This window comes from Coffea arabica, chromosome 11e (genome assembly GCF_036785885.1).
Source record: "Coffea arabica cultivar ET-39 chromosome 11e, Coffea Arabica ET-39 HiFi, whole genome shotgun sequence".
In the NCBI taxonomy this organism is placed as follows: Eukaryota; Viridiplantae; Streptophyta; class Magnoliopsida; order Gentianales; family Rubiaceae; genus Coffea; species Coffea arabica.
The window spans coordinates 54493350-54520880 of NC_092331.1; the positions used below are offsets into that span (position 1 = coordinate 54493350).

Genomic DNA, 27531 nt, shown 5'->3' on the forward strand with positions numbered 1-27531 from the left:
ACCATCTTGTTTAACGGTCCAAGATTTCGTAACGCCGCTGATTGGGAGTATTAAAAAATTAAGATTTTAAAAAATGCGCATTAAAAAAAGGTTGTTGTACAACAACTATTTTTCATTAATATATTACAGGTAATCAGATCCAAATGGTTATACCACTTCTTTTTAAAAAGGCTTGGTCATGTTGACTAAACCAACTTCCAATAATAAAAAAAAAGCTAGAAAAATTGCATTCTATAATAAGTAAAATTTACATGCAATCAGTAAAATCATAACCATACGGGAAAAAGTTAGAAAACTCTAAAATGTACTATTTTTATGCCTTTTCTTTATCTGTTAGAATAATAATCACATATTGAGAAGAAACGATGTATTAATAAAATGGTGTGAACTGTACAAGAACAGTATATCTGTATTTACTTTATAGTCTACTCGAAAATAGGAATACCTAATACAACTAATGTAAATAATAACACCATTTGTGGAAGTCAATCTTCAATCAAGGATTCGAAACTAATGCAATGAATGCGGAAATTAACAAAATACAATTTAGACATTGATACAAAAAATGTGGACACAACAAAGACATTAGCACTAGCTATTTAAGTCCAATTGCACAGGTAACTCTCTTAACAGACATTTCTTGAATTCTGTCGAAAAAAAGAAAATCACAAGATGTCTGACATCACAAAATATTCACTGCTTTTTCTATCATTCATTTTTGCAGTTTCATGCAATTTGGTGACTGGAATTTATCATGTTGATGTAAAGAACGAACTCCCACCAAATTCTCCACCACTAAGTCCAATGCGCATTAAGAGTATTAAAAAATTGATATTTTCCATTCCAAGCAAAACGACCGTTGATGTAGAGTACATCATCCACTGTTCTGATGGCTTGATAAACACCACCAACTGGGATTGTTTTGTTTCCCCAATCCTCTGAGTTAGCCTGCAAATGAACCCATAGTGGTGGAGAATTTGGTGGGAGTTCGTTCTTTACATCAACATGATAAATTCCAGTCACCAAATTGCATGAAACTGCAAAAATGAATGATAGAAAAAGCAGTGAATATTTTGTGATGTCAGACATCTTGTGATTTTCTTTTTTTCGACAGAATTCAAGAAATGTCTGTTAAGAGTTACCTGTGCAATTGGACTTAAATAGCTAGTGCTAATGTCTTTGTTGTGTCCACATTTTTTGTATCAATGTCTACATTGTATTTTGTTAATTTCCCCATTCATTGCATTAGTTTCGAATCCTTGATTGAAGATTGACTTCCACAAATGGTGTTATTATTTGCATTAGTTGTATTAGGTATTCCTATTTTCGAGTAGACTATAAAGTAAATACAGATATTCTGTTATTGTACAGTTCACACCATTTTATTAATACATCGTTTCTTCTCAATATGTGATTATTATTCTAACAGATAAAGAAAAGGCATAAAAATAGTACATTTTAGAGTTTTCTAACTTTTTCCCGTATGGTTATGATTTTACTGATTGCATGTAAATTTTACTTATTATAGAATGCAATTTTCCTAAATTTTTTTTATTATTGGAAGTTGGTTTAGTCAACATGACAAAGCCTTTTTCAAAAGAAGTGGTATAACCATTTGGATCTGATTACCTGTAATATATTAATGAAAAATAGTGGTTGTACAACAACCTTTTTTGACTCAGAATAACTCATGAAGAAAGTGAATAACATTATAGTTGTTTTACACAAGGAAATTAAGAGATGATCTCTGAGTCATTGCGATTTTAATAAAAATAACTATTTTTATAATATTACTTAATCCCAATAATTATAGATAATGCATATCCTTAAATGGTTTGAGTATTTAATTAATTCTTGTTTCATCCCAAGTCAATGATACAGATTTTTATTAAAAGCAGAAATTTGTTCCAAATTACAAAAAGAATTGAAATTTGACAATGTTGATAAATTTATAGTACAAAATATAACATGTGAAATATATCTTAATGATAGCGCAGTAAAAATTATCAAGTGGGTTAGAAAGACAGTAAAAGTGTGTAAAAGTACTTTATTAAGCGAATCTCAACTCTCAAGTGGGTTATAATCTTTAACGGAGAACAAGGGAAATTATAACTCAGAATTCTGTCCAAGTATTTTGCTTGGGAGAGTAATCATGAGCATTGATGAGGTAAAATCTGCCATTATTTACTATATATACGTAAATGGAATTTTTTAACGGGTGCTCTAGCACACCAAATATTCACCTAACCTACTATATATATATATATATCCTCCTTTACATTTTTCCATTAAATCTTGTCTACCCGCCTTTATATTTATTTATTTTCTCTAATTAATCTTATATTTTCAAAAATATAACACATGAAATATATGTACATAAATAAGTTATACATCGCCCAATAGCATATGTTATGGTTCTTGTTTCTACTACTATTTCTTTCGCCATCTCTAAAGAACTTATTTTCCTCCTCCTCCTTTTTTTATTTCTTTTTTCCATTTTCAAGTTAAAACTTTTGAGAAGTGAGAAGGCCACTCCCTAGTGTGTGGACCACGAAACGTTCTGATTCAATAAATTCAACCAAAACACATTTGGTTCAACTTTTCGATTTGGAGAAAACATGGACCAAGCGATGAAATCTTGTTCATTGTATTGGTGATTGGAGAGAAAATCGGACAAACAAGGTGGGACATATGGACAAGGGATTTTAGGTGCATTGTATTGTCATATCCAAAAGCAAATGATTCCACTTGTGCCACAAGTTGGAACATAAAATAAATTACATCACCAGGAATTTACGGATTAGAATTTTAGGTATAAAGAATAATCAAACTACTACGAATTTAAGTTTTCTTTTTGTTGAGTAGAATATTCATATGTATCAGGAACCTCTTAGTTCTCAAGTGACATCGGCTGATTGTTCATTCCTTCATCTGAAAATGTTGCAGTTAGTGACGTAACAATTTCTGCTTTCTGAGTGAAGCTTTAGGAGACAATGGGGGTTTGGACTTCAATTGGTCTTGCTTGACTATGGCTGCACCAATCGGTGTTGCTGATGGTGGTCGGATAACTCTCTGGAGTTGGTGGGATTGGTGTTTAGCTTTAGCCTGTGGAGATGGAGTTTAACTACTAGATTCTAAAACTTCGATTGTAATTAACCTTCTTTAAGAGAGACGAGAGGCAATTTCCTCTAAAAAGGTGAAAAAGAAAGGTGTTGGAATGCTAGAATACAATTGTGGAGCGCATATATCATCAGCCATATTGTTTACTACAGAAGTAAAGAGCACCTGCAATTGCAAACCAAGTTACGCTCTTGCCATTGTCCTACACTATAATATTCATAGTTATCGTATTTAGTTCTTTTCTCCCCTTTGCAGATTCTAGATTACATCATGAGGAATTTAAGTGGTTAGAGTTTTAGGCATAAAGGATAATCAACCACTAAGTTTTCTTTTTACTATAATTTTAGAAAATTTTGATTTTATCCTACTAATTTGCTAATGTACCCTCACATGCCAAACAAAATAATATAGTTTTAGGTATTGGGCAGTAGAAAATGTTTACCCTGCTAATTTGTAATTTATGCCCTCAATCAATAATTTTCTAGGTAAATTACACTTTATCCCCCTGTGGTTTAGTACTTTTTTACATAACTCTCTACAGTTTCAAAAACTATAAATAACTCTCTCATAGTTTGGATTAAAGAGTCAAAATGACGAAATTTACATTTTATAATGGAGTCAACTAAAATATCAAAAATATCCCTATATAAAGTTGAAAATTATTTATTAACCACAAGGGGAATATATTTTGAAAATCATAAGGGAGTTATATGGTAAAATATAAAACTATAAGGGATTAGAGTGTGATGCATATAATGCTTATATACTTTAGTCACTTCAACCATTTTGGTTTTTAAACAAGGATAATTTCGACATTTTCATGGATTTCATTACGAATGATTATTTTCATTATTTTGACATTTTAATCCAAATTATGAGATGGTTACATATAAATTTTAAAACTATAGAGACGTTATGTGAAAAAAAACTATACCACAGGAGGGTAAAGTGTATTTTGTCCTAATTTTCTGGCTCTACCGCTGCTCTTTTTCTCATATTACTTATACAATGATGGACTAAAAGAGGAGGACACATTCCCTTTCCTCCTTTCCTCGCCATAATGAAGTCAGCAATATTGATACACGGTTATTTTGTTTTCTTTTATGTTGTTTTCTTCATATTTAGTTATGACATTTATAGTTAAGCAACTCAATTTTTTTTCCTGTGTTAAATACTAGAAATAATTATGATCTAACCAAGAAAAGAAAGAAAATGAGATTCATTGGAGAATTTTATACAGTACTTGATATGACGCATTTAGAAAGAACAACTGTATCTCAAACTGCTCATTTAAAAAATAAAAATAAATAAATAAAATTACACTGATTCATAACTTGCAACAAAATAAAAGGAAGTATATAGGAAATGATGATACAATCTTTTTATAAGATTTAGATGTCATTATTCAATCATCAACAGTATTCAAGTGTGATGTCCACGGGGTACTCAACGATCCATTCCTCCTTGAACAATGGGAGCCATGGTTACTCCAGCGTTCTGTTTATCCATATTCGCTTGCCAGCCTAACGATTCCACATATAAACAAGAAAGATAGTGTTAAACAATAAAATCAAAACTAACATGCAGGCATAGATAGTTCAAGTGAATGTGATATCATGCACCATACTTCAATAAAAAAAACACATACTTCTATTTTGTAATTTCTTGTTGGTTGTGGCCTTTAAATCAAGTATCACATTTATGTTTATATAACCAACTCATTCTCGGAATCAAGCCATAGTTTTTATAATTTTCTAAATGAAAACCGTGAGTTTGACCAATTGACATGACGAATTCAAGTTTTCTAAAGCTAAATATATAAATACACAAACATTAACATGCAAACTCAAGTGCCGAGAAAGTCTTGATCTAAAAGTTAATATTAAGGTTCTCAAGAATTAGAGGTTCTGAATTTTAATCCTCTTGTCTCCTCTGTTTCTTATAGCACATCCCTTTCATATTAGGAAATTAAAAATAAATGTGCAAACTCAAGATTATTGATTGGTTCACGTAACTAGCAAAGCTAACGACTTTTCTGCTAGTCAATTATGAGAAATTGACTCTCGTTGTCATCGATTATTGATTGGTTTAAGTAACTAGCAAAGCTAACGACTTTTCTGCTAGTCAATTATGAGAAATTGACTCTCGTTGTCATCAGTACAAAATAGCCATTGCGCTTTCCCTAATACTCCTCATAAGATCATGAACTAAAAGAGGAGGATCAATTCCCCTACCCCCTTCCCTTGCCATAATGAAATCATGCATCAAAAACTTAAAAACCAAAAAAAAAAAAATTGTGAGATGGTGCACTTGTGCACCCGATCCATATCAAGAATTAAAAAAGATATTGAAATACTGTTCTTTTGTACTCTTTATGTTATTTTCTTCAAATTATTTATGAAGTTTATAGTCAAGCAACTCAATTTTTTCCTGTGTTAAATACTAGTATTAATAATTATCATCTGGCCAAGAAAAGAAAGAAATGAGATTACCAAGCGACATGTCAAATCCACGATTTTTGAGCTCACGGTGCTCTTGACACAGGGCACATGGTTCACAGAAAAAATGAACCAAACAATCTCCACAGGGGGTTGCAGGCAAATTATATTGCTTCCTCATCCTTGATCGATAGAGGCGAGAGTGTAAGCATGCACAACCCAAAATATTTAGTACTGCATATAATGCTCCACATGCCTCGCGAGCTGTCACAAAAATATGAATTAACATGAAAAACAGTTTCGTAATTTGACGTTTTCTCCATAATCTCTAATTACAAGAACGTTTTAACTTACAGGTTGATCCTCTGTCTACAATCCCTGCAATCCGTCCGAGTGTTACGCATGGACACCACAATGTTAAGCAACCTGCCGAACCAAGGTGGAAAATATATACTTAATTAAGGGTTTCCCGTGGACAGATGGATCTTTTGGTTTTTGCAAATGAGCTGAAAATTACAAGGAAGTTGAAAAAGTAAAAGTTACTAGTATTCTAGAACTATTTAATTAATCAGTTTGTTTTAAAAGTTGTTCAATTTTTCAAGCCTTCTATTTCAATCTCTGAATTTAAAGGCACATTTCCGAACAATTAAAAAAAAAACCCCAAAATGATGAACTCTAAAGAGTTATAACTAGCTAACATAGAATAAGAAGTAAATTGATCTATTAACTTACAATTTGGGACATCAGAGAAGCAGTCATAGAGCCCAGTAGACCAAGTTCCCGGAATATTGGCCGGAGCGATAGCCTCAGTGCTATGATAATTGTAGTGGTTTTGAGGTGGTTGAGATTTCTGCAAATCGCTTTCATTTGATGAATACATAGTTCAAAACTAGGAGGCTATAGATGCTATATATGAAATGTTCTATCTTTGTTTTTTCCTTACTGTTTGGGGACATTGGCTAGCTATTTATACACGAAAAGTGTGGAATGTTAAAACTCGACATGCTTCTTATTGTTTGAGACATGATTGTATTAGCACGTTGGATTTTGTAGTCCTGCTTATGAATTTTCTGCATTACCACGTTGATTTAATCCTTGATCTGGACAGTTTGGAGTCGGCGTAGATTCAACACCTTGATTAAATCGGTTCAACGAATGCCACACGCAAGCGCGCACAAGATTCAATGTTGTGGGTTTGGTTGACTGTGGAAATTCTGAACCCGACAAATGGTGCATTACAAAGTTTACATCAGCAATGGTAAAATTTATAGCAAGTTTCCTGCAAATTTTTGCCTAATTAACTATTGAGGATACATATATGGAGTTCATATGAGGGAGCTGTGGGTGTGTTCGGATACAAGATTATTTGAAAAACAAAATAAAATAATGTTGTAGTATTTTTTGTGACATGATATCTGTGAGATAAAAAGTTAGTTAAAAAAATCAAAAGATAATTACAAAATGTAATTTTCGTTCAAGTAAAAAAAAATTTGTAAAAAATTGTGCATCGAAACAAACCCATATTTATGAATCTCACACGCATAGAAAGATGGAATATATTGGACTTAAAAGATGACCTCGGTCTCTTTTTCATCCATTCCTCAGTAAAGGGTTACCGTATTGATAATAGAAAAATTCTATACTAAGCCACAATATGAGTTAAGCGATGTAAATAAATTAAAAGATGATCCACCTCCTTGATTTTAAGGATCTCATATTTATGTTTATCGATTAGAAATGCTGTGATTTTAACTCATTTTTTATAGGTGAACTCTCCATATCTGTGATTCCCACACGCATAGAAACATATATTAGACTTGAAAGATGACTTTGGTCTCTTTTTCACCCATTCCTCAATAAAGGGTTACCATATTGATAATAGAAAAATCCTATACTAAACGCGACTTAGGTGATAAAAATGACTAAAAGATGGCTTGCTTCCTTGATTTTAGGGATTCCATGTTTATGTCTATCATTTAAAAATAGGACTATATACGACTCGACCTACTCGCGAGCCTTTTGCGAGTAGCTCAAGTTAGAGCTCGAGTCGGACTTGAGCAAATTGTTATCATACGTGAGTTGAGTTCAAGTGGTACTTTCACAGGCTCGATAGCTCAAAGAGCTGCTCAATCAACTCAAGTTCATATGAAATTACATAATTGCCTCTCTATCAATTCCAATTTACAATAATTCCTATTTTCTAAATACGATTTCGAGCTGACTTCGAACTATTCTCGATCCAGAAAATCAAGTGCAACTTGAGCTAACAATTCGAGATACTTGTGAGCCAGAAATTGAATTTCAACTTGCGAGCCTTGTCGATTCGATCTTGAGCCTGCCTTTTCCTTGATCGAGTCAAGCTCGAACTCCAATTTCTTGGCTTGTTGAACTCGAGCTCAAACTGAAAACCACACATAAACAAGTCAACCTAGGCTCGATAAGTTAAAAAAATCAACTTGACTCGACTCGTTTGTGGCTCTACTTAGAAATATCATGATTTTAACTCGCTTTTTATAAGTGAACTCTTCGTAATATTTGCTGCTAAAGCCTAAAATCATGTTTCGTAGATTTTGGTTAGATACCAATTTAAAATGGATATCACATTTTGCTGAAGGACAAAATGGTAAATGAGGAGTAAGAGAAATATGTTCACTTAAATTTCAGAGATTTAATTGAGAGTGTCTGTCCACTTCCTTACATCCGTTAGTTTGTTAGTTTTTAGTTATTATTGGAGGGCACAGAAATATCTATTTACTAGGTATAATTAATACCCTCATCTTTTATTTGTCACCAAACCCTTAATTAATTTCTCTCTGAAAATTGTGTCTTACTTTATCGTTCTTTTTGTTGAAAATCATCAGGATTTAGGGCATAACTAACCTAAAAATGGGGCACTAAAGAAGCAGACAAAGACAAAAAGGCCAAAATCTATAGGAAATTCATGGTAACAACATGGATAACATTCCGTTTATATTAACATTATTTGGGCTTTATTAAAAAAAAAGGTGTTATTGTAAAAAATTTTGTAAGAACTTTTTAAATACAATTTTTAATCATATTTTTATCCTATACTCACGACGTTATTATACACTGGATACTTCTATACACACAAATTTACTGATTGTAAGGATCACCAGAATTGGAACCATAATGAGCGATGCACAAGGCCCGTTAACAAAAGATGACTGATAAATGACTAAGGCTTCGAAGACTCTTCAAATAACATACATTGGGCCGAAAGGCCCTAAACCATAGGCCATGTTTGGAGAGGAAAAATTGAAAATAATAATAATAATAATAAAATTGATTAGGTCAGACAACATGTACCTCTATTAATGGCTTAATTTGCTAATTTAGAATAAAATAAGGTAGCAATTGAACAAATTAAGGGCATTAAAATATGAAATATGCCCTTTACAAACACTTTAAAATTATTACGCATCCCCTAATTTGGATACAAATTAAAAATAATTTACGTAAAAAGTGACACCAAAGCTACCCTTTATCCATGATAGGGTGCATTTTAGTGGGCTATTTTGCTAATATTTCATAGTTGTTTGGACTAAATACTGCATTATTTGGAGGATTCTACTTAGATTTTGTGTTTGGTGTAATTGTAGGAAGTGGTGAAGAAAAAGTACTGAAAATCAATATTCCAGAAGATTTCCTGACAATTAGCCATGGTCACGCCTAACTCCAGCCTTCGAGTCCGAATTCTCGAGATTACTTGCACGAGGGAAGCTTCAAAAAATGAAGGAAGTAGCTGATTACAAATTGGAAAATCAGTGGGATCACTTTCAAGGAAAGGAAAAGCTGAAGAAGTTGACTTGTAATAAGATTATCATCATTATCGTTTAGAAAGTTGATTGGTATTTTTTTTTTTTTTCCAAACGATAACATAAGTTGATTGGTATTTGAATATCAATTAATTAGTTAGAAGAAGACTTTCTTTTTCGGCTGGGCTTTCTCTCTTTGACCGATTTTTTTGGGGGGGGGGGGGGGGGGGCGGGGGAGATATATCAGACTCTCTTTATACTTTAGCTTATCCCACCTTTTAGGCAGCCAGAAACGAAAAAGGAGCATTGTACTTGTCTTTTGACTTTTCTTGCCTTTTGGAAAAGTTTGGAGGAAACCAACGAAAAAGCCACAATTGTGGGCTTGTTCTTTCTTTCCTCTGTTGACCGAAATTTGTAGACAAGAATTAACAACTTTTTCCAATTCTCTACGCATGGCTTTTTCTCCATTAATGGAGAACTAACTTCTTATTTCTAGTCAAGGGGATCATTGAAGATTTGGTTCAATAATAATTATGAGATCTGAATTATTTTAACTGTTTCTTTTATTTATTGGTATTCGTATATTTTCTGCTTTTAATTGTTATAACTATCATGTATGATTGAATAGATGCGTAATATTTAATTATTCACATAGTCTATTTGCTATTGGGGGTAGTTAAATGCGTAATTGTTCGATTACTTCCGTCCCGGTAGCAACTAGCATAATTGGGTTTATGTCAGGAAAACATACGATCTAACTTAAATAAACCCTTGTAGCTTGTTAGTTAGGGTTGGTCTTTTCTAATTCTTAATGCAATTTAGAAATTAAATCTTACGGTCGTATCTAGGGTTATTTCTTTGTTAGAGAAATAGTTAACGGTCGTACATTGACTATCGAAAAAGTAAGGAAAAACTGATTGTTTATCGCATGTATGACAGTTATAACCAATCTATTATTAAATGTTGGAATTATATTTGAATCAATGATCAGTTGCATGAACCATTTCTGAAGTGTATCATTGGCTAGAGTGTTTCCAATTATTTCTCTCAATTAATTATTTTTCGCAATTAATTCATTTTATTGGCAATTCATTAGTAATCAATTCTCAAACCCCCCGTTTGTCTTGGTTTAAAAAGAAACGAACTTTTCCCCAGTAACTGAGGAGACGACCCTACTTGCCACTGTCTGCTAGTTAGTAATTCTGTCAATTAGTTAATTCTAATATATCGGATTAAGCACTCTTCAGAATCAGGGTGAATCAAGTAACCCATTACACATATAGAGTCCCTGCTCCAGTACCTGGATTTGATTGTTGACTAATTTTGGTGGTAGTTAAGTTTTTATTATTATTGCACGGGCTCGACGACCTGTCAATCCACCAAAATTGAAATATTGCTATAAACAGGAGTCATTGGTCATGCAAGTTAAGTATAGAACAATATAGCACATAGACAATATGCAACACGTTTTGGTTGATGATCCATATTACTTTACGAGATTTATATATGGTACAAATACAAGATCCAAACTATCCCACAAGTTTAAGAATATGGAAAGGAGGAGGATTTTGGTAGAAAAGTGAAGTTGGATACCAGTAGAAACATCAAATCCTTGGAACTGAAGTTCATGGTACTCTTGGCATAGGGCACAAGGCTGGCAAAAGCAATGAATGAGACAATCAGGGCATGCGCCATTCTTGATCCCGTAGTGTTGCCTCAGCTTAGTGCTCTATCCCATGCTAATAATCCACGAAAATCCAGCATGATGACACATGAGATTCAACGCATAGAAAATGCACCCCATCTGGCAGCAAGCTATTATGGGGAAAAATTTTTAATTAACGTATTTCCTATATATCCTCCATAGCCAAATTACTGATGAATTAATAGTAAAAAAAATTCTTGTTTGTACTTACAAATTTGGCCTTATCCACAATCTCAGCATTCCTCCCGAAGGTAACACAAGGACACCAGCAGGTAAGGCAACCTGCAGAAATTACATTATATACGAAGATTAAAAACCTTAATAAACTACGTGTAGTTTATGTAATGCCGTAGTTGTCTTTATTAGCAATTAAGGGAATTTTATATCGGTGCTATCAAATTTTTTTGATAAGTAAGGATTTACTATACTAAATAGGACTACGCATACTAAGTGTAATTTGATAAGATAAAGAAAGTGGCCCACACTCGTTATCCCTTACTCCTCACTTTATTTGATTTAATCTCACAACCTTAATATTTCGTAAAGCAATACCTCAATATTCTTTTCCGTTGTTTAATAATACTTTTTTTAAAATTTCACTTCCTTTAAATTCTTTTATCATTTGAAACGAAGAGAATATTCTCATCTCTCACTGCTATTACAGCCACTTTATTTCCAAAAAAAAAAAAAGATACATTGGTGCAGTTAGAGATACATGAGGGGTATTTTTGTCTTTTCACATTATAAAAAGAGTTTCCAAGGAGTGCATTTAGCAAGTTCGTGTGAATGAGACTCAAATTTCCTACAATTGATCAATTGCATAGTGCAAATTATAACCCAAATGATTTTTCTTCTTTTGAAACGATGACATAACTTGAATTAGGAAGCATAGAATTATTCGTGAGACACAAATTTTAATGAGTGACATAATTTATTATAGTTTTGCACGTTACCACATCTGTATTGATAGTATCTATATTATCTACTGTAATTCACACGGGTGATTGCGAGAGCCTGGGATTCGTGTGAATGCCAATATCAGCTTCCCTGGATTAATTCTACTTTGTATCCATCAACTTTTAAGTTAGAGGAAATTGTTTATTATTCCTTGTGAATGCTAATATACCTCGAAGAAAAAGAACAAAAATGTAAATGATGCCATTGCTGGTAGGTCACTCTGCAATGGGGTAAGAGGCCGCGTAAACATGACTGACTAGTTGAACACTTTTGGTTGAGCTGATCACAACTTTTGTTCCCAATTATAAACAACAAAGTCTTCAAACCCTGGCCAACATACACATTTAGACAATTAATTTGTGACAAAAAGATGCTCTACAATGCATGTGAAATGATAGAGATGTATTTGGGTCTATGCGAGCAGCATTTTATGTGTCGTAGGAATAATATGGCACTTTTTTTTTTTTGAAGCAAATAATATGGCACATTAATCTTTTCAAAAGTTTAAAATTACTATCTGCTTCTCTCCGGGGGCTGCATGCGTGAAGGATATCATGTGAAATGATCAAAAAGGTGGAAAGCTATTAGAACATTTGATGTTTCGTAGGAAATATCGAGGAAAGTGGCTCTGTTTAGATTGGATTATTTTTCATAAATAATGTTACAGTAATAAAACGATTCTAAAAACACTGTAAGTTTTTTAAATACACGTAATTAAAAAACAAAAACCAAAATCCTACCCTTTTTCTCTTCTTTCACCCACCACCTACTACCACCACCACTCTCTTTTCTTCTCTTCTCTATCTTCTCCCTCCTCCTCCCTTTCTTCCTCCCTCTTCTCCCTTTTTTCATTGGTCGTGGGCTGCGACTAGAAAGGGGAGAGGGGTTACGGAAGAGGAGGTGAGAGAAGGAAGAGAGAGGAAAAGGGAGGAGGAAGAGGAAAAAAAGGGAGGAAAACGTCAAGGGAGGAGAGAGGAGGAGGAGGGAGGGAGGGAGGGGGAGGAGTTGTGGCGGTGATGGGTAATGGTGATGATGGGTGGTGATGAAGTTTTCTAAATTTTTAAAAACATTCCACTAAAATTTTAATTTTTAAAAATATCTCAAAATATATTCTCAATAATACCTCCTGAAAACATCTAATCATTTGCTGTAAAATTTTTTTTTATACATCATTATAGTAAAGTTATTGAAAAACACCCCAGACAATAGGTAATCCGCCCCTTACTTGGGAATGTAGGGGTGGTCTTAGGAAAGAGCCCTATTTTGGTGGGTTTCATGGTATTTCTTTTTGCATCAAACTATTTTTTTTTTTTGAGAAAAGTATAAATAATTTTGGAGGTGTGATAATTGTACAATATTGAGCGCATACATATTAAGAACAAAAGGAAATTTAAAATTAAAAAATTAATTAAATTAAAGAAAATGAAAGGGAAAATTTCAATGTTTTGTCGATAAGTCTTGTTTTAATGATTAAAATTGAGATTTCAAACAACTATGAATTTCTCCTCCTATTATTTATAGGTTACTTTAGTATTATTGAATTGTAATTCTCATCATTTATGACTTAAATTGTTCATTGTATTACTCCTATTATTATGAGTTTCTCTCATAATCTTACAACAAAAAAGGAAAAAAAAAATGCAGTATTCCCAAAAAGGCCGAAGCTTTCCGGAGCATCAGTCTTGTAAACTGAAGGTGTATGGTTAAAGCCCGCACTCATTGTTGAAATCATTGGTATGATCAGAAATTCAGAAGCACTTAAATTACCAACCAAAACTGTTTTCGGAAATATTAGGTTGGTGATTATGACAACGAAAGCAGCCGACCTTAGCTCAGTTGGCAGAGCGGAGGACTGTAGTTGTTACATAGCAATCCTTAGGTCGCTGGTTCGAATCCGGCAGGTCGGATTTCACTTTTTCCACTACCAAATTTTCATGACTTATGACTTAATCCGCTCACCAAGAATGAAAGAAAAAGAAAAAATTGGCTCTCGGAGAGAAGTAGTAACTTGCTGTCAGATTGGTTCCAGTTTTAGGTTGATCCAAACCACAGAGATAGCAACACAAAATTGTATCTCAAATTACCTTCTTGATATATGTCAATCCAGAATTTTTGGACATATTCTTGGGAACTAAGAAAAAGGGACCACAATAGAGAACTAGAAAATGGAATCAACAAGAAATTCCAGGTAATGGCCATATTTTTATATGAATAGAAAGGAAAATAAAAATCGTATAAACCCACATGCAAGTATGGCCCCCATAGGTTGTGATAGGTTGATAAATTGTACCATTTCCAATAGGGAAAAAAGTTCCAATAACCCTCCCAACAGGTAAACTTTTAGTCCTTCAATAATTAGGAGTAAACATTTTGCCTCCAATCTATTGAAAGTGCCAAATGTTCGTTCTTCTATCAATTCCAACAGTTAAGAATGACGGAGCACAACATTACGCGTAATCACGAGGAATTAATAAGGGCATTCTCGTCCATTCACGATAATTCATTGAGTGAAAGGCCGTAAAAAACCATAATTGAAGGAGCATCTTACAGCCCCTTTTCTTTACTTCAAACATGGAAGAAATTTACTTCCCAATCTCTCGGACAAGAAAATTGAACAGTGTTCAAGATCAGCAAGCATCATCATAGCCCTTTTTCCCTTTCTATTATTTGAGTTGTTTATTACCCCCTTCACCTTTGCTTTCTTGCTCCCTCTTCCTCCTTTAAGCCTCATCATATCTCTTCAAGTCTAAACCATAAAAACTAAATAAATTGTCAAACAAAGGATTTGTTTTTTCCTTTTTTTTTTGGGTTTCTTTCTAGGTACAAAGCTACGAGTTTGGAATTTGAGCAACAAAGGAGGTAACTTTCTTGGAATTTCATATCCATTAGATAGAAAGATTAGTTCTTGATCCAAAACAAGAAGTGGGTTTTTCTAGGTTTTCAATCTTTTGATGTTATAAGCTTGAAATATTTGTTTAGGAGGTATAACAAATGGCTTGTTGTTTGAAGACTCGTTTGTGTGCTTTTGGTTCAAGTGATACCCTTCTTGGTCGTAAAGCCAAGGTGTCTTTAGGGGTTTCTTCATTTGTTAGGGCTCTCCAGTTTTCAGATTTAAAATTAAATGATTTCACAAGGAAACGAATGGATTATTCAGTCCAAATTCAACTACTTTTTATGTTAAGGTATGAATCATGTTCCTGACCATTTTTAAAATTTTTTTTACTTTAAATATTTATGTGTGGCTTCAAAGTTACATACTTTGCTAAAATTTTTGATGAATATATTTAGGCACAAGCATCAATTAGTGTTAGCAGAGCTTTGAGATTGTGAGAGAAGACTCTTAAGGCCAACATGATTGAGATCCATTTTGCACAAGAACTTGTGGATTCATTGATAAATGCCGGTGATAGATTGGTTATAGTTGACTTTTATTCCCCTGGTTGTGGAGGTTGCAATGCGTTGTATCCCATCTTTGTGGGCTGCAATGGAGATGGTCTTTCTCTACTGCGGGTAAATCATCTTCCATGGAGTAAAAGAGGTTGGCTGCCTTTTACTCCATAAATACTACTGGGTGGACAAGAAAAGAATGCCCTTACTAATCCCTCATGAATCGCACGTGATGATGTTTTTCCATTATTCTTGACTATTGGAATTGACAAAAGGACCAACATTTGACAATTTTTTATAAATTGGAGACTAAAAGTTTACCTTTAATTATTGGAGGGTTAAAAGTTCATCCAGACAAAAGTTGGAGGGTCAATGGAACTTTTTTCCCCTTCCAATAATATGCTATGCATTTGTCCCCAGTAGCAAAAATCTATGATTAAATGACAAGCGGTTTTATAGATTAGTGTTTTGGGTCCTCATGAAATTCTGCCTGTGAAGTCGCACTTTGATCAAGATTTGTAAGTTATAGTGAATAACCATTTTTCATTTCAGCTATTCAATCCTTTCTGAACAAATTCGAAGGCTAATCATAAATTGCTTATAACATTGCAATGTTTAGGTTAATGCTTAACTTTCCAAAACGATCAAAAATTTCAGAAAAATATAAAAAAGTAAAAACAAATTTGAAAGAATTAGTAACTATATTAATAGTCATAGAAAGGTATTCAGAAAAAATAATTAGTAATAATGATAAATGATAATTGGTAGTAATGATAAAATGATAATTGAGAGGGTGGCCCAGAATTATAAACGAATAGAGTCGAGCTGAGTTTCGACTCAATTTTACCATCGAACTTGAGCTCAATGAGCTCTTAACATAAAGTTCGAGCTCGAGCTCGACCTCAAATTTGAGTCGAGTCTAACTCGAGCTCGAGCCTATTTGAGTTTAAAAAATAAAAAATTATTATTTTATTTTTAAAAAATAAATAAAATAGTAATTTTTTAATATATAATAAAATATTAGAAATATATATAATTCACTATATATATATAATCGAACAACTCGCGAGCTAATGACATAAGTTTTTCTATGCTCGAACTCGAGTTCGAGTTCGATGTTGATCAAAGTTGAATCAAGTTTTAACTGAATTAACTCGCAAGGCTACAGTGGTTTGCTACAGTGTCGCTACAGTACTGCTACAGCGCGCGCTACAGTGCAACGTTTGTCTTTTGTTGCCGTGTTTGCATAGTAACTTGCCGGATTGCTACAGTGCTTCCGGTGTTACAGTAAAAATGATTTTTTCTGAATTTTGTTCCGATTGAGCCAGCTTTTCCGTTTGAGCCAGCCTTTTTCTAATTGTTGTCAGCATAAAATTCTGTTCTGATATTTTGTTTGTCCAAAGAAATCACACTTAACTCATCAAGTTGAGGACGATTCTCTGTTATTGAAGAGTATGTAGGAGATCTAGGAACTCCTAGTTTGATTCGTTTGTAATTCTAGGTGATCCTTACTACACCACGTACATTTTCTCCTCACAGTCTGATTTCTGGATTATAATCATGGATGGGTTGAAAAGTAGGCCAATAGGTCTACTAAAACGGCACTGAGAGGCCTAGACTGAGGGAAGCCTTCAATAGAGTGGGGCGCAGCAACTACATCTCCTAGCAGATGGTATTGTTTTGGATCAGGACTTAAAAAAGTACCTGGACACTACTTTTCCCACAATGTGGGCCGGATGTGGCAGAACTGATGGAATTGATGTAACCCGATGGCGAAGTCTCTGTGGATAATATGCACCATGTTCGACGGCTCACTGGAGCATGCCTAAGAATGTCGTCAACCTGGTAGCCCAAGTAATGAAAAAAAAAATTGACAAGAAATTAGACATATTTAAAGTTTGCAGTGTCCCTCGAACTTTAGAACAGAGTTATATATACATCAAGAAAATAGAAGAGGGTGTAAGGTCACAATGATTTGTCCTTTGACTAAGCTGATGAAAAAGGTGCCACGTTCGAGAGAGAATTGGAACTTCAGATTGGACTGGAATCTTGATAAGAAAATTTTTGCAGTTTTTTCATGAGATGTGATGTAATGTCTTTTTTATTTGCTGTATACTCGGAGTTGTAATCTATTTAGTTTTGTTTTGGATCCCTTTGATGATGCATCAGTGCAGCAAATGTTGCTTGTGATCGTCTCTTTTATTATTAAAAGTTGAGTTAATCTTTTATATACTGATACTATTTACATTATCTCCGTTAGATATACAATATTTAATCTGAATTAGAATTTAAAATTCAAATTCTGCATGTGTTGCCGGCCTGAAGATTTACAATTCATACTTCATCTAGGGAAAGAAAAAAAAAACAGCCCAGCTGGTAGTTAAAAATTGAAATAATCCCCGTTTTGCATTTCAAAGTAGTATTAAAGTTGGGATCCATTGTTCCATAAAATTGTCTTTGTGAACTTGAAAGCTGATGAGATTATTTCTGATGAGTAGAACCCTACATTTTGTCATTTATTTTAAGAATCAATTTAGGTATATATTAGATTATTACAAAGAGAAAATCAACCAGAAAAACTATCAGAACATTGATGTTTTCGAAGGTGCAAATGAAATGTAGTTGCAGATGAGTAGATTCTTCGAGCTAACGTTTCATGCTTTGCCAAACTGGAGCCAAAGTCATCCAATTAGCGATCTTTTTGGAGGTATTTCCATCCCAACCTGGAAACCACAGTACATCATGGAGAATGCTTTATAAAAATATTGAATCTGAAATTGGAATTGGAGATTAAGTTCTGATTATGTCTTGACCGTACGAACCAATATAGAGATTTTATACTGATCAGTTGATGCAACATGTACCCCAATTCAAGACACAATTTTCTTTTAAAAAAAGGAAAAAAAAATGAATGTAGATTGAACAAATTGGGAGCATTTTTGTTGTTTGCCTCAAAGCACACGCTGAGCATACCAAAATGAAGAAGGGGGTGAACCCACAAACGTTTCAAGATTACATCTTATACCAAAAAAAAAAAAAAAACACTTTGCAAAGAAAAAAAAAGAGGAAAAAACAATAAACTTACACTAAACCCTAAAATTCAGAATATGGAGATTAAAAATGGCTTATGGTCTTGCAAATTACTTGTGGAATAAAAAGAGAAAATTTCTACAATATTGTTAGACTTAATCAAGTTGCATATCATATTCATTTCATCAATACCTTCTTCTAGAGAATTGTTTTCTATGGTTGATTTTAGAAAACCCTAGATACTTTTATAGAAAAGAATATGAGGTAAATGTGCTTGACTAGAATATAATGATCATCTCAATTTGTCAAGAGGAGTGTTTTAGTGAGATCAATCAATCAACGGGCCAAAAAAAAAAAAATGAAGGCAGAGGCGTTATAGTCTCTGAATAAAAAAGATGATATAGTGGAGGTGTAAATAACAAAAAAGAGAGTGCCGTTAACATTTTCCTTTTAATATGACCAAATAATGATGCATATATTTTCACGAAACAGGTACAAATGCACACTCCAAATGGAAAAAATGACATGGTTGATCAGTGAAGTTCTTACCAGCAGAAACATCAAATCCCTGGGACTCAAGTTCACGGTACTCTTGGCACAAGGCACAAGACTGGCAACAGAAATGAATGAGACAATCCTGGCATGACCCTCCCTTAATACCGAATTGCTTCCTCAGCTTACTGCGATAGCCCATGCTAATAATCCACGAACAACCAGCATAATGACATGTGAGATTCAGCAAATAGAAAATGCACCCCATCAGGCAGCAAGCTGAAAAAAGTAAAGGCAAAAAAAAAAAAAAGAACAAATTCTTTTCATCGATGCATTTCATATCTCATAGCTTGATTGCTGTTGAATTGGAACACTAAAACCGTTCTTGTTTCTACTTACAATTTTGGCCTTTATCCACAATCTCAGCATTTCTCCCGAAGGCAACACAAGGGCACCAGCAAGTAAGGCAGCCTGTCAAATAACGAACGATATTAATCAGGACAGGAAATGTTGATGAACTGTGAATTGCACTATGAGAAATCAACGAAGACAATTGAAAACCTTTAAATGGTACTTATATACAGCGCATGAATTCTGATAACTTACAGGAACGGCAATCTTTGGTACAATCACAGAGGCCAGTAGACCACTCGTTCGAATTTCCAATACTTGGAAAAATTCCCATAGTGAATAGGAAATCTTAGATTGAGCCGTTAAAAGATTGTATTGACACACAAGAGGGACCTCGATATGTTAATCAAGAGTGAAGTTTGCACAAGCTGCTTACTTTGATGGGGATAATATAGACAGAATCAATCTGTCAAGCGGAAAGCTAATTGAACAAATCATAGGTAATATAAATAGAAAAAGAATTTATCTACAGGAAACAGTTCCAACCTTGTTTAATATTGTACTTACCGAGGTTGTCTCTATTTGAATTGTCGGAAGTGATGATATTAAGACTCTCCTGCTTAATTGCACTACGTTGAATAATTAATCAATTCAAACGACAAAAGTACGTTTATCATTTTATAGATCACATTTTAACTTCGCTTATAGTTCAAATGAAATAAATGGTGTTTTTATCATTTTATATTGTTGGAAAAATTCAATAACACTTGGTGGCACTGAATTAAAACTATTGTTTATTGTCCCCCGTCAATGCAAGTATACAAGGGAGGAAATTATATATATGTATACACATATTTATGTATGTATGCATGTATATGTATTTGTAAAAGGAACAAAAATATGCATGATGCGATTGCCGTAGGGTGCCCCACAATTGAGGTATGTTTATTGAAAACTTTGATCGAGCTAATCAAAAGCTTTGTTCTCAATCATAAACAACAAAGTCTTTGGACCCTGGCCAGCATTCACTTTTGGACAATCAATCTTTACAACAAAAAGTGTACCACGGCTATGAAATGATAGAGAGGTATTCAGCCCTATTCGAGCAACATTTTACGTGCCTCTCGTATAATCTGCGGCATTATTGTATATAATTTACTTTCTCTATGGAGGCATGACAGTGAAGGATTGCATGTAAAATGATAACAAATTGAACGGCAAGAACAGACAACATTTTACTCTTCTGGAAAATATCGAGAAGAATAGTTATATCCTTTCTTACTTTGGAAAGGTTTCTGTTTAAACCAAAGAGTCCTTTACTTTGGCGTCTTCATGTAATTTTATTTTTCTAAAGTGTTACATTTAATCAAAGTGTCTTTCAATTTTGGTCCGGTTTCATTTTTTTTCCCCTATAAAAGTGTTCCTTTTCTAAGAATTATGTATGTAATTCATGAGATGAGTGATCAATTAAGAATTTTTAGAGCAGGCATATTAAGAAGAAAGAAAATTAAAAAAAAAAAAAAGAATAATCTAAAACAAAACAATGTAACAGATGGAAAGCCCTATAATTGTAGGCTAAAGTGAAATGTTACCATATTATAACTTAAGCTATTGAATCCTTTTCTTGACAAATTTGAAGACTGATCTTAAATTGCTTATAAAATTTTAATGCCTAATTTTCCGAAAAAGTCACCAAAAAAAAAAAGAAACGGCAAAAGCGAATTTCATAAAAAAAAAAAAAAACTACTTTACTTTCATTAATTGAAATGATACAATTAGGAACTTTAGTAATGATAATAACAATAATAATTGATAATAATAGAGAGGGTGGCCTTTGCACACCACTACATTCTCTCTTCACATCACGGAGCGTAAATCATGGATGGGTTGAAAAGTAGGCCAACAGGCCCACTAATGGGGCATTGACATAAGTGGTGGGCTCAGACTCCTGAAAAAAGGGCCTAGAGTCAGGGAACGCATCAGTGGTGTTGGGTCCACCAACTACAGCACCTACCAGAGGGTTAGGATTTGGATCTGGACTTAGGAAGTACCTCGACCCTTCTTTGCAGCCAATGTGGGCCGGGTGGACCCGAACTGATGGTAACGAACTAGCCCGATGATGAATCCTCTGCGGATAATGTTCTCCGTACCCCACCATGTACGACATTCCCATTGGATTATCCCCAAGAATATAGTCAACCTGGTAGCCCAAGCAATTTGGCAAAAATTTATAATAATTGAAAAAAATCAGTTACATAAAAAAAAAAAATAAAAAATAAAAATAGAGGGAATAAGATAAGGTCACAGACGTTGGCTCAAATAATTTTTCTTTGAGCCAAAGGAAATTAATTTTTTTTTTAACTAAATTTTCAATTATTTGGGTGGACCCAAAGGAAATTCTCAAAATGATTATGGTTCTTGACATATATCATGAAGAAGGCTACTACTATAGACCATCTTACATGTTGCAACAAGATCCATAAATATCATCCATCCAAATCCAAGAGCTTAATTAAATAAAAACAAAGGCGAGTAGCCGTTATAATCGTCTTGCTGGGGCAAGTGGTCCAACAATATAACAAATGAAATCGATAGAAATAAAATAGGTCCAACTTTTCTAATTAAGGAAAGCTACTCTTTCCATGTTTTTCTTTCAACTTTCAAGTGCCAATTTTCTTACACCTCAACCATACAAGTTGAGATTTAAGCTTCGATTAAAACATGTACTGAATCTTGAATCACAAATGATGATATACGTACGAACGAACGTGTATTGTACAAGTATTATACGTGAGTTGAGTTTATTATTTACCTGACGTTTGGCTAAGTTTTTGAGGAGAGAAGGGGAAGCCAACGTCTCGCCACATGGCACGGCCTTATTGGCGTGGCTTAGATAATTAGAGTAAGCTAAGAGCAGGAAAGATAGGGATGTTACATGCTGCATGTTGCACACTCCAGCTTTGACAATCAGTCCACCTTTTTACACCCAGAAAAAAAAAAAATTTTAAAAAAAGAGAAAAAAGAAAGATGTAAGAAAATAAAATCTTCAAATTGTTATCTTCTATGTCTAAAAGATCAACTGAAAGAAATTTTCATCTGAAATTTTTTTTTTTTGGGTAAGTGTAGAATAGTATACCTGGAGAATACTGGACTTGAGGATGAGAAATTCCAGGCAATATAGAACAGATGAAACCATCTGCATTTCTCCTGAAGGATTGCAGATCATCTGCTTTGCCCATCAGCACTTCCTGTCACATTAGCCATTTCACACATGATTAAGTTGAATTATAGTCTAATTATAACTTAATAATCTTCATAATATAATAAAACCCAAGAAAAAAAAAATACTGAGAGCAAAAATGATGAATTTGGAGGAGTTGAGTTCCACTCATATTATTATATTATTGGATGCTGTCATGTGAGTTCTTGACCCCATTTGGAGAATCCAAAAGCAGTGGGTAAAGAGACAACTGACAACCTACTACTCAAAAAAGGCCAAAGGAAAAGAGCATTAAATAACGAAATTTACGATCCTGCCCCAAATCTTGAGCCTCCAATGAGGAAAGTCGCATTCATGAATAAAAAGCCATCTTCATCATCATGCATCATAGCATATAAGAAGAAGAGCTCTCAGTATGGAAGAACTGTTGTCTCAGACCTTTTTGCACATGCATGGCAGCAGCAGCAACTCACTTATCCCATCCCCAATGCCCCCACAAATCTTAGGTCCTAAATGTAAGAAATAGTAGTAGCACCCCCTTTTTCTTTTATTTATTTTTTTTGTCTTCTCAATATTCATTTTTTGTTTGTGCTTTAGTATATATTAGCACTTTTAATTAGCCCAATATTTCTTACGTGTATCTAGCAATTTCCAGGCTAATTTTGCGCCTTATTGGTAAATTTACAATTAATTCGCAATAGTGAGCCATGCCAATTTGTATACTACTCCATTAATATGTTCACTTGCGAAGGAAAGGAAATTGCCTTTTAGACTTTGTTAAAGTAAAAAAAAAAAAAAAGAATGTCCAAGTTTTCTGCCACCAAGTGAAAGCAACAACACTCAAAGCCATCATGTGCAATTATCCAAAAAAAAAAAAAAAATGACCCTTCGCCGTATGATCTGGTACTGAACATTAAGGCCAAGTGGACCCTTTGTTCTTTGTAGCACCAATCTAAAGATGTTCATCGTGGTTCACTCATCCATATCTATAGATTCTATACCCTGTGATGGGATGCATAAATTTTTTTTTTTTTGCATAATAGGTCAAAATTCACTAGACAAGAAGAATAAAGTTATAAAACCACAAAGAAAAAAAGACAGAGATTTGATGATGAGTGCAGGCTTCAATAATTAATCAACAAACAAACAGCATGATGTTTCCTCATATGGGTACTTGATTAAATTAAATTTCCGAAATAGGTGGGGGGTGGGAAAACAAAAGATTAGAGATTATGCTACTAACCTTGGAAATGAGAACGTTAATCCCGGCGTGTTTGTTATCCCATCCGAATTCATTAATTGTGTCTGCCGCCCTCAATATCACCTCGTTCCTTACTATATACTCCCTGTATTCACGCCTTCTTGACGCCTTGTGTAACCATGCCGCCCCCCAAAGCAACTCATCCTACATTCTCATTCATTGATAAACAAACATCTTTTTTTAGGGCAACTATCGAATTAGTAGTAATTCCATATTTTAAAAATGATTGTTGAAATGCTAATTAGACCCTCTTTCCTTCCCAAAAATGTTCCTATATCAAATAAATTATCTAGTTAATTAATTACATAATGAATAGTATATGGATTCTTGATTTATTAACTACAGAAGTAGAGTTTTTTTTTTTCTTTTTTGGGACATGATAGACCTACTCTTACTCTATACTATAGGGAGAGGGAGGGAGTGACCCAATGGAATCAAAGGAGAAATCGGGGAGGAGGGGGGACTGAGTCACCACCAGTCCAAATGGATACCTACGCACCCACTGACAAAACATTTAAGGAAGTTCTGAATTTTTAAAATGCAAGCCAAGAAAAGTAGAGATTAATGGTAGTGCTCGTAGGGATATATGCATTGGGGGTCGGAAACTCGAGTGCAGCAAGGAAATTCTATAGTAGAATAAAAGAAGGGAAGTTATTAGTAGTTACCTGGTACCCATTAACATCACAATAAAAAGGGCAAACTGCAGAGCGCAGGCTGGAGCTGTACGCACCCCGGTGCCTGTCAGCGAACTGGAACACCTACAAAAAAACCAACACCAGGTCCATTTCACACACTCACGCAACGGTCCAATTCTTAGCTACTAGAGCAAGTACTACTACTGTAATGGTATCAATTATATGTTTCTCGTGAAATGCTTTACTTTTCCTTCTCAATAGCAACACTAACGTTAAATGCTTGGCTTTTAATACTAGTAGCTTGTGGAATTTGGAAAGAAAAGCATGTCTTGCTGCTGCAGTATCCACCATAATAGTAATAACTTTAGCATGTGATCATCATCAGAATGAGAAGTCCCAAATATCACAACTCTAAAGATTTTACATGAATTTTTCAAGATCAAATTACCACAACCTGCAAATTTTGTGATAATAAAAGTCACTTGTTTTGTGTCCCAATAAAGCAGGCAGGCACCAGTACGTTGTAATTGTAAGGGGCCCGTGACACTATGAAGTTAACGTTATAGTAGGGAGTATATTGTGAATCTTCTTTGCAGTGTATAGTCACGTAACAACGTTGACAATTTCACTGCATGTTTCTACTATATAATAAGGAAAATGTAGAGCAGTGAATATAGGATTTGGTTTAGAGTGTCGTCCAATCCCTTGAGGAAAAAGGAATTGCTGCTGCTTTCTTTCCAACCACTAAATAAAAAATGGTAAGTTTTATTTATTTTTTTTTAGTCTTTGGACGTGATTGGGACTTACTAGTACTTATGAACACTGTGTTGCAGCCTTTTACAATAAGTTGAAAAAGGGGAAATTTTTTCCAAAAAACGAGAGAGAAATGAAGCAGCTTATAGTTTTCTCATAATTATTCAATTTTCAACCCATGTATTGTCCTAAAAGAAGGAGTCCAAGATTAAAGGCAAATAACCGAAACCAGGAAACCGGATGGTTAAAATTGATGCAACATTACATTATGACTTTATTGGAAGTCACAAACGTTATCAAAAGAAGCAAAACGACCAATCAGATGTTCCCTCAGTCAATCACATGCTGCCACCTAAAGTTTCTCGTTTTAGTCAAAAAAAAAAAAACACAACCAAAATCACTCATGCATGTTTTATACACTCCTCATTTTGAAGATCACATAACCGGAAAAAAAAAAAAAAAAAAACTTAAGAGAACAATTTTTAGAACCTTTAAAGTAATGTATACAAGTTCAAGAAAACCAGTAATACAGTAACATGCATGCCAAAATCAACAAAAAATACCAACATTCCTTAATTAATTATAAGCTAAGCCCCGAAAATAAAGTGCATCATTACCTTCATGGCACGATTGAGCAGGAGCCTAGAATAAGCAGGGTCACGGGACCTAAAGACAATGGAAGCAGCAGCCAAAGCGGCGGCAGTTTCACCAGCAACATCAGAGCCCGGATGGTTAACATCTATCTTGTAAACGGTCCTCAACGTATCCATATCTTCAGGCCTTTCCCAACAATTATGGTCGGAAATTGCGTCCCCAACTTGTACGTAAATAATGCCCTCTTTCGCGGTCGCTTTCAGCAAGTAGTCAGTCCCCCATTTGACCGCCTTCAGTGCATTGTCCAGTTCACTTCCCATGTTCCTCCCGAAGTCTATAATGCTCCAAGACAACAATGTGGTGGTAAAGGCCATGGGAAAGCCGAATTTTATGTTGTCTCCGGCATCGTAGTATCCTCCGGTCAAGTCCACCTGGTCAAAAAATGCAGAACACATACGTGATTACTTTTGAAATAGTCAAATCTGCGTTTTTTTTAGCAGCGGGAAGCGATAAAACTTACTCCGGCTGAGGCTCCGTCGTGCAATGCGGAGTCTTTGCGCCACCGGACACGCTGGTCGGGAGGCAGTTCGCCGGAGCGTTGGCCTTCGAAAAAGAGTATGCTTTTCTTGAGGGCGTCATGGTAATTTTGGCCACCGGAGACGGCGGGGCCATGGAGGAGGAGGGAGGAGGCAATGAGGAGGAAAACGGCGGAAAATCTTGCTGTTGAGGTTACCGGGATATGGCAAGATTTTCGCGCCATATTTAGTTGCTCGAGGGAGAAGTAAAGAATGAAGGAAGATCTCCTTGGTATATATAGGCGTGATGGAAAGAAAGAAGGGGAGAAAGCTTGTCATTGGATTCTTGGGGATTCAGGGGTAGTGGAACGACACGTAGGAAGACGTGGCTGGTTCAGACTATTTGGGTTACCGATGAGGCAAGGATTGACCGGTTTAACCCTAAAATTTGACCGGTTCAATGAACCGGGGAATTGGGATCGAGTTATGAGAGTCGGTGGGGTCATGGATTCATGGGGGGAGTTAGCCGTTTTGGTTATGGTGGAGTGTATGTGCATTGTGTAGTGAGTAAAATAATCTGCGATTCCATGATGTGAATGGGGTTTGGGATTCACCGCCGTTTGATGGGGAACACGTGGAGGTTCGGAAAAAAGTGAAGAAATTGGTCCCACAGATCCAGTGAGATTCAGGGGGAGATGGCAAGGGTAAGGAGGGGACTTGGGGGTGTAACCAGTTTGACTGAACTATTCCCACCGTCTGATACATAATTGATAAGTAGTAGAGTACTATAGGCTGTGAGATTTGGGCATGTACAGAGGATTCATGTGGTTAACCAACCAGAACAGCGGTCCAACGTTCGAGTTTTGATCTCAAGTGTAACGTTAGAAGTATTTTGTCCTGTCCTGCAACTTCTACTGGTGGAGTTTGCTAGCACTTGTTAGGAGTGGTTATTTGGCGTTCAGATGCTCATTTTCCGTGAGTCCAATATGAAGAACATTAGACCCCACGGATAGTCCGTCTAATTTCGTATTTTGGTGGTTATCAGCAAATTTCACGATGAATTCTTTGTGCTATTTTACTGTATATTCTTGAAACAAGATTTCACACAATTTTAGGAAATTAATCTGATCAAAAGTTGGATACCCCAAAGTGAATATATATATATATATACGAAGAACATCAATGGGATAGGAGTGGAGGGTTGATGAATCCACAAGTAAAGAATCTGATTTAGTATATGTTCCCTATTGCCCCAACCCTTTTTTTATGCAAGCCTAGATTTTTGTTAAGGAATGAC

General features: G+C 34.7%; 3 protein-coding genes and 1 non-coding gene across 5 annotated transcripts; 1 reads left to right on the forward strand and 3 right to left on the reverse strand.

Annotated features, from left to right (window-relative positions):
• Positions 1-4428: 4428 nt before the first annotated feature.
• On the reverse strand, positions 4429-6536 carry LOC113719689 (protein PLANT CADMIUM RESISTANCE 2-like). The gene is made up of 4 exons (XM_027244964.2): positions 6291-6536; positions 5913-5984; positions 5613-5822; positions 4429-4643 (listed from the first exon to the last, which is right to left on the reverse strand). The coding sequence occupies exons 1-4, from the start codon at positions 6436-6438 to the stop codon at positions 4567-4569; spliced, it is 507 nt and encodes a 168-aa protein (XP_027100765.1). The 5' UTR covers positions 6439-6536; the 3' UTR covers positions 4429-4566.
• Positions 6537-13817: 7281 nt separating this feature from the next.
• TRNAY-GUA (transfer RNA tyrosine (anticodon GUA)) lies at positions 13818-13903 on the forward strand. Its single transcript is given in 2 exon segments — positions 13818-13854; positions 13868-13903. It is a non-coding gene; the product is annotated as a tRNA-Tyr (tRNA).
• Positions 13904-16674: 2771 nt separating this feature from the next.
• Positions 16675-19739, reverse strand: LOC113717850 (cell number regulator 10-like). 2 transcript variants are annotated; one of them, XM_072071753.1, is made up of 4 exons: positions 19512-19739; positions 19305-19376; positions 18963-19184; positions 16675-17225 (listed from the first exon to the last, which is right to left on the reverse strand). In XM_072071753.1, exons 1-4 carry the CDS (start codon positions 19588-19590, stop codon positions 17221-17223), a joined length of 378 nt encoding a protein of 125 aa, XP_071927854.1. In that variant the 5' UTR covers positions 19591-19739; the 3' UTR covers positions 16675-17220. The 2 variants fall into 2 exon arrangements, with proteins under 2 accessions (XP_071927854.1, XP_027098474.1); XM_027242673.2 differs by lacking the exon at positions 16675-17225 and adding an exon at positions 17865-18106 and having other exon boundaries at positions 19512-19737.
• A 1239-nt stretch (positions 19740-20978) lies between these two features.
• Positions 20979-26504, reverse strand: LOC113717794 (endoglucanase 8). Its single transcript, XM_027242606.2, has 7 exons — positions 26240-26504; positions 25743-26150; positions 24403-24495; positions 23720-23881; positions 22393-22504; positions 22069-22232; positions 20979-21456 (listed from the first exon to the last, which is right to left on the reverse strand). The coding sequence occupies exons 1-7, from the start codon at positions 26477-26479 to the stop codon at positions 21133-21135; spliced, it is 1503 nt and encodes a 500-aa protein (XP_027098407.1). The 5' UTR covers positions 26480-26504; the 3' UTR covers positions 20979-21132.
• Positions 26505-27531: the final 1027 nt, after the last annotated feature.

Excerpts from the sequence above, each read along its gene's own strand:
- LOC113719689 (XM_027244964.2), bottom strand. The coding sequence starts at position 6,438 with ATGTATTCATCAAATGAAAGCGATTTGCAGAAATCTCAACCACCTCAA. Across the intron at positions 5,985-6,290 it reads CTTCTCTGATGTCCCAAATT|GTTGCTTAACATTGTGGTGT; the intron begins GTAAGTTAATAG and ends TTGGTTCGGCAG. Across the intron at positions 5,823-5,912 it reads TGTAGACAGAGGATCAACCT|CTCGCGAGGCATGTGGAGCA; the intron begins GTAAGTTAAAAC and ends TTTTTGTGACAG.
- LOC113717850 (XM_027242673.2), bottom strand. The coding sequence starts at position 19,590 with ATGGGAATTTTTCCAAGTATTGGAAATTCGAACGAGTGGTCTACTGGC. Across the intron at positions 19,185-19,304 it reads TGTGGATAAAGGCCAAAATT|CTTGCTGCCTGATGGGGTGC; the intron begins GTAAGTAGAAAC and ends TACTTTTTTCAG. Across the intron at positions 18,107-18,962 it reads GGGATTTGATGTTTCTGCTG|GTTGGGATGGAAATACCTCC; the intron begins GTAAGAACTTCA and ends TGTGGTTTCCAG.
- LOC113717794 (XM_027242606.2), bottom strand. The coding sequence starts at position 26,479 with ATGGCGCGAAAATCTTGCCATATCCCGGTAACCTCAACAGCAAGATTT. Across the intron at positions 23,882-24,402 it reads GTGATGTTAATGGGTACCAG|GATGAGTTGCTTTGGGGGGC; the intron begins GTAACTACTAAT and ends ATGAGAATGTAG. Across the intron at positions 22,505-23,719 it reads TTAACGTTCTCATTTCCAAG|GAAGTGCTGATGGGCAAAGC; the intron begins GTTAGTAGCATA and ends CTAATGTGACAG.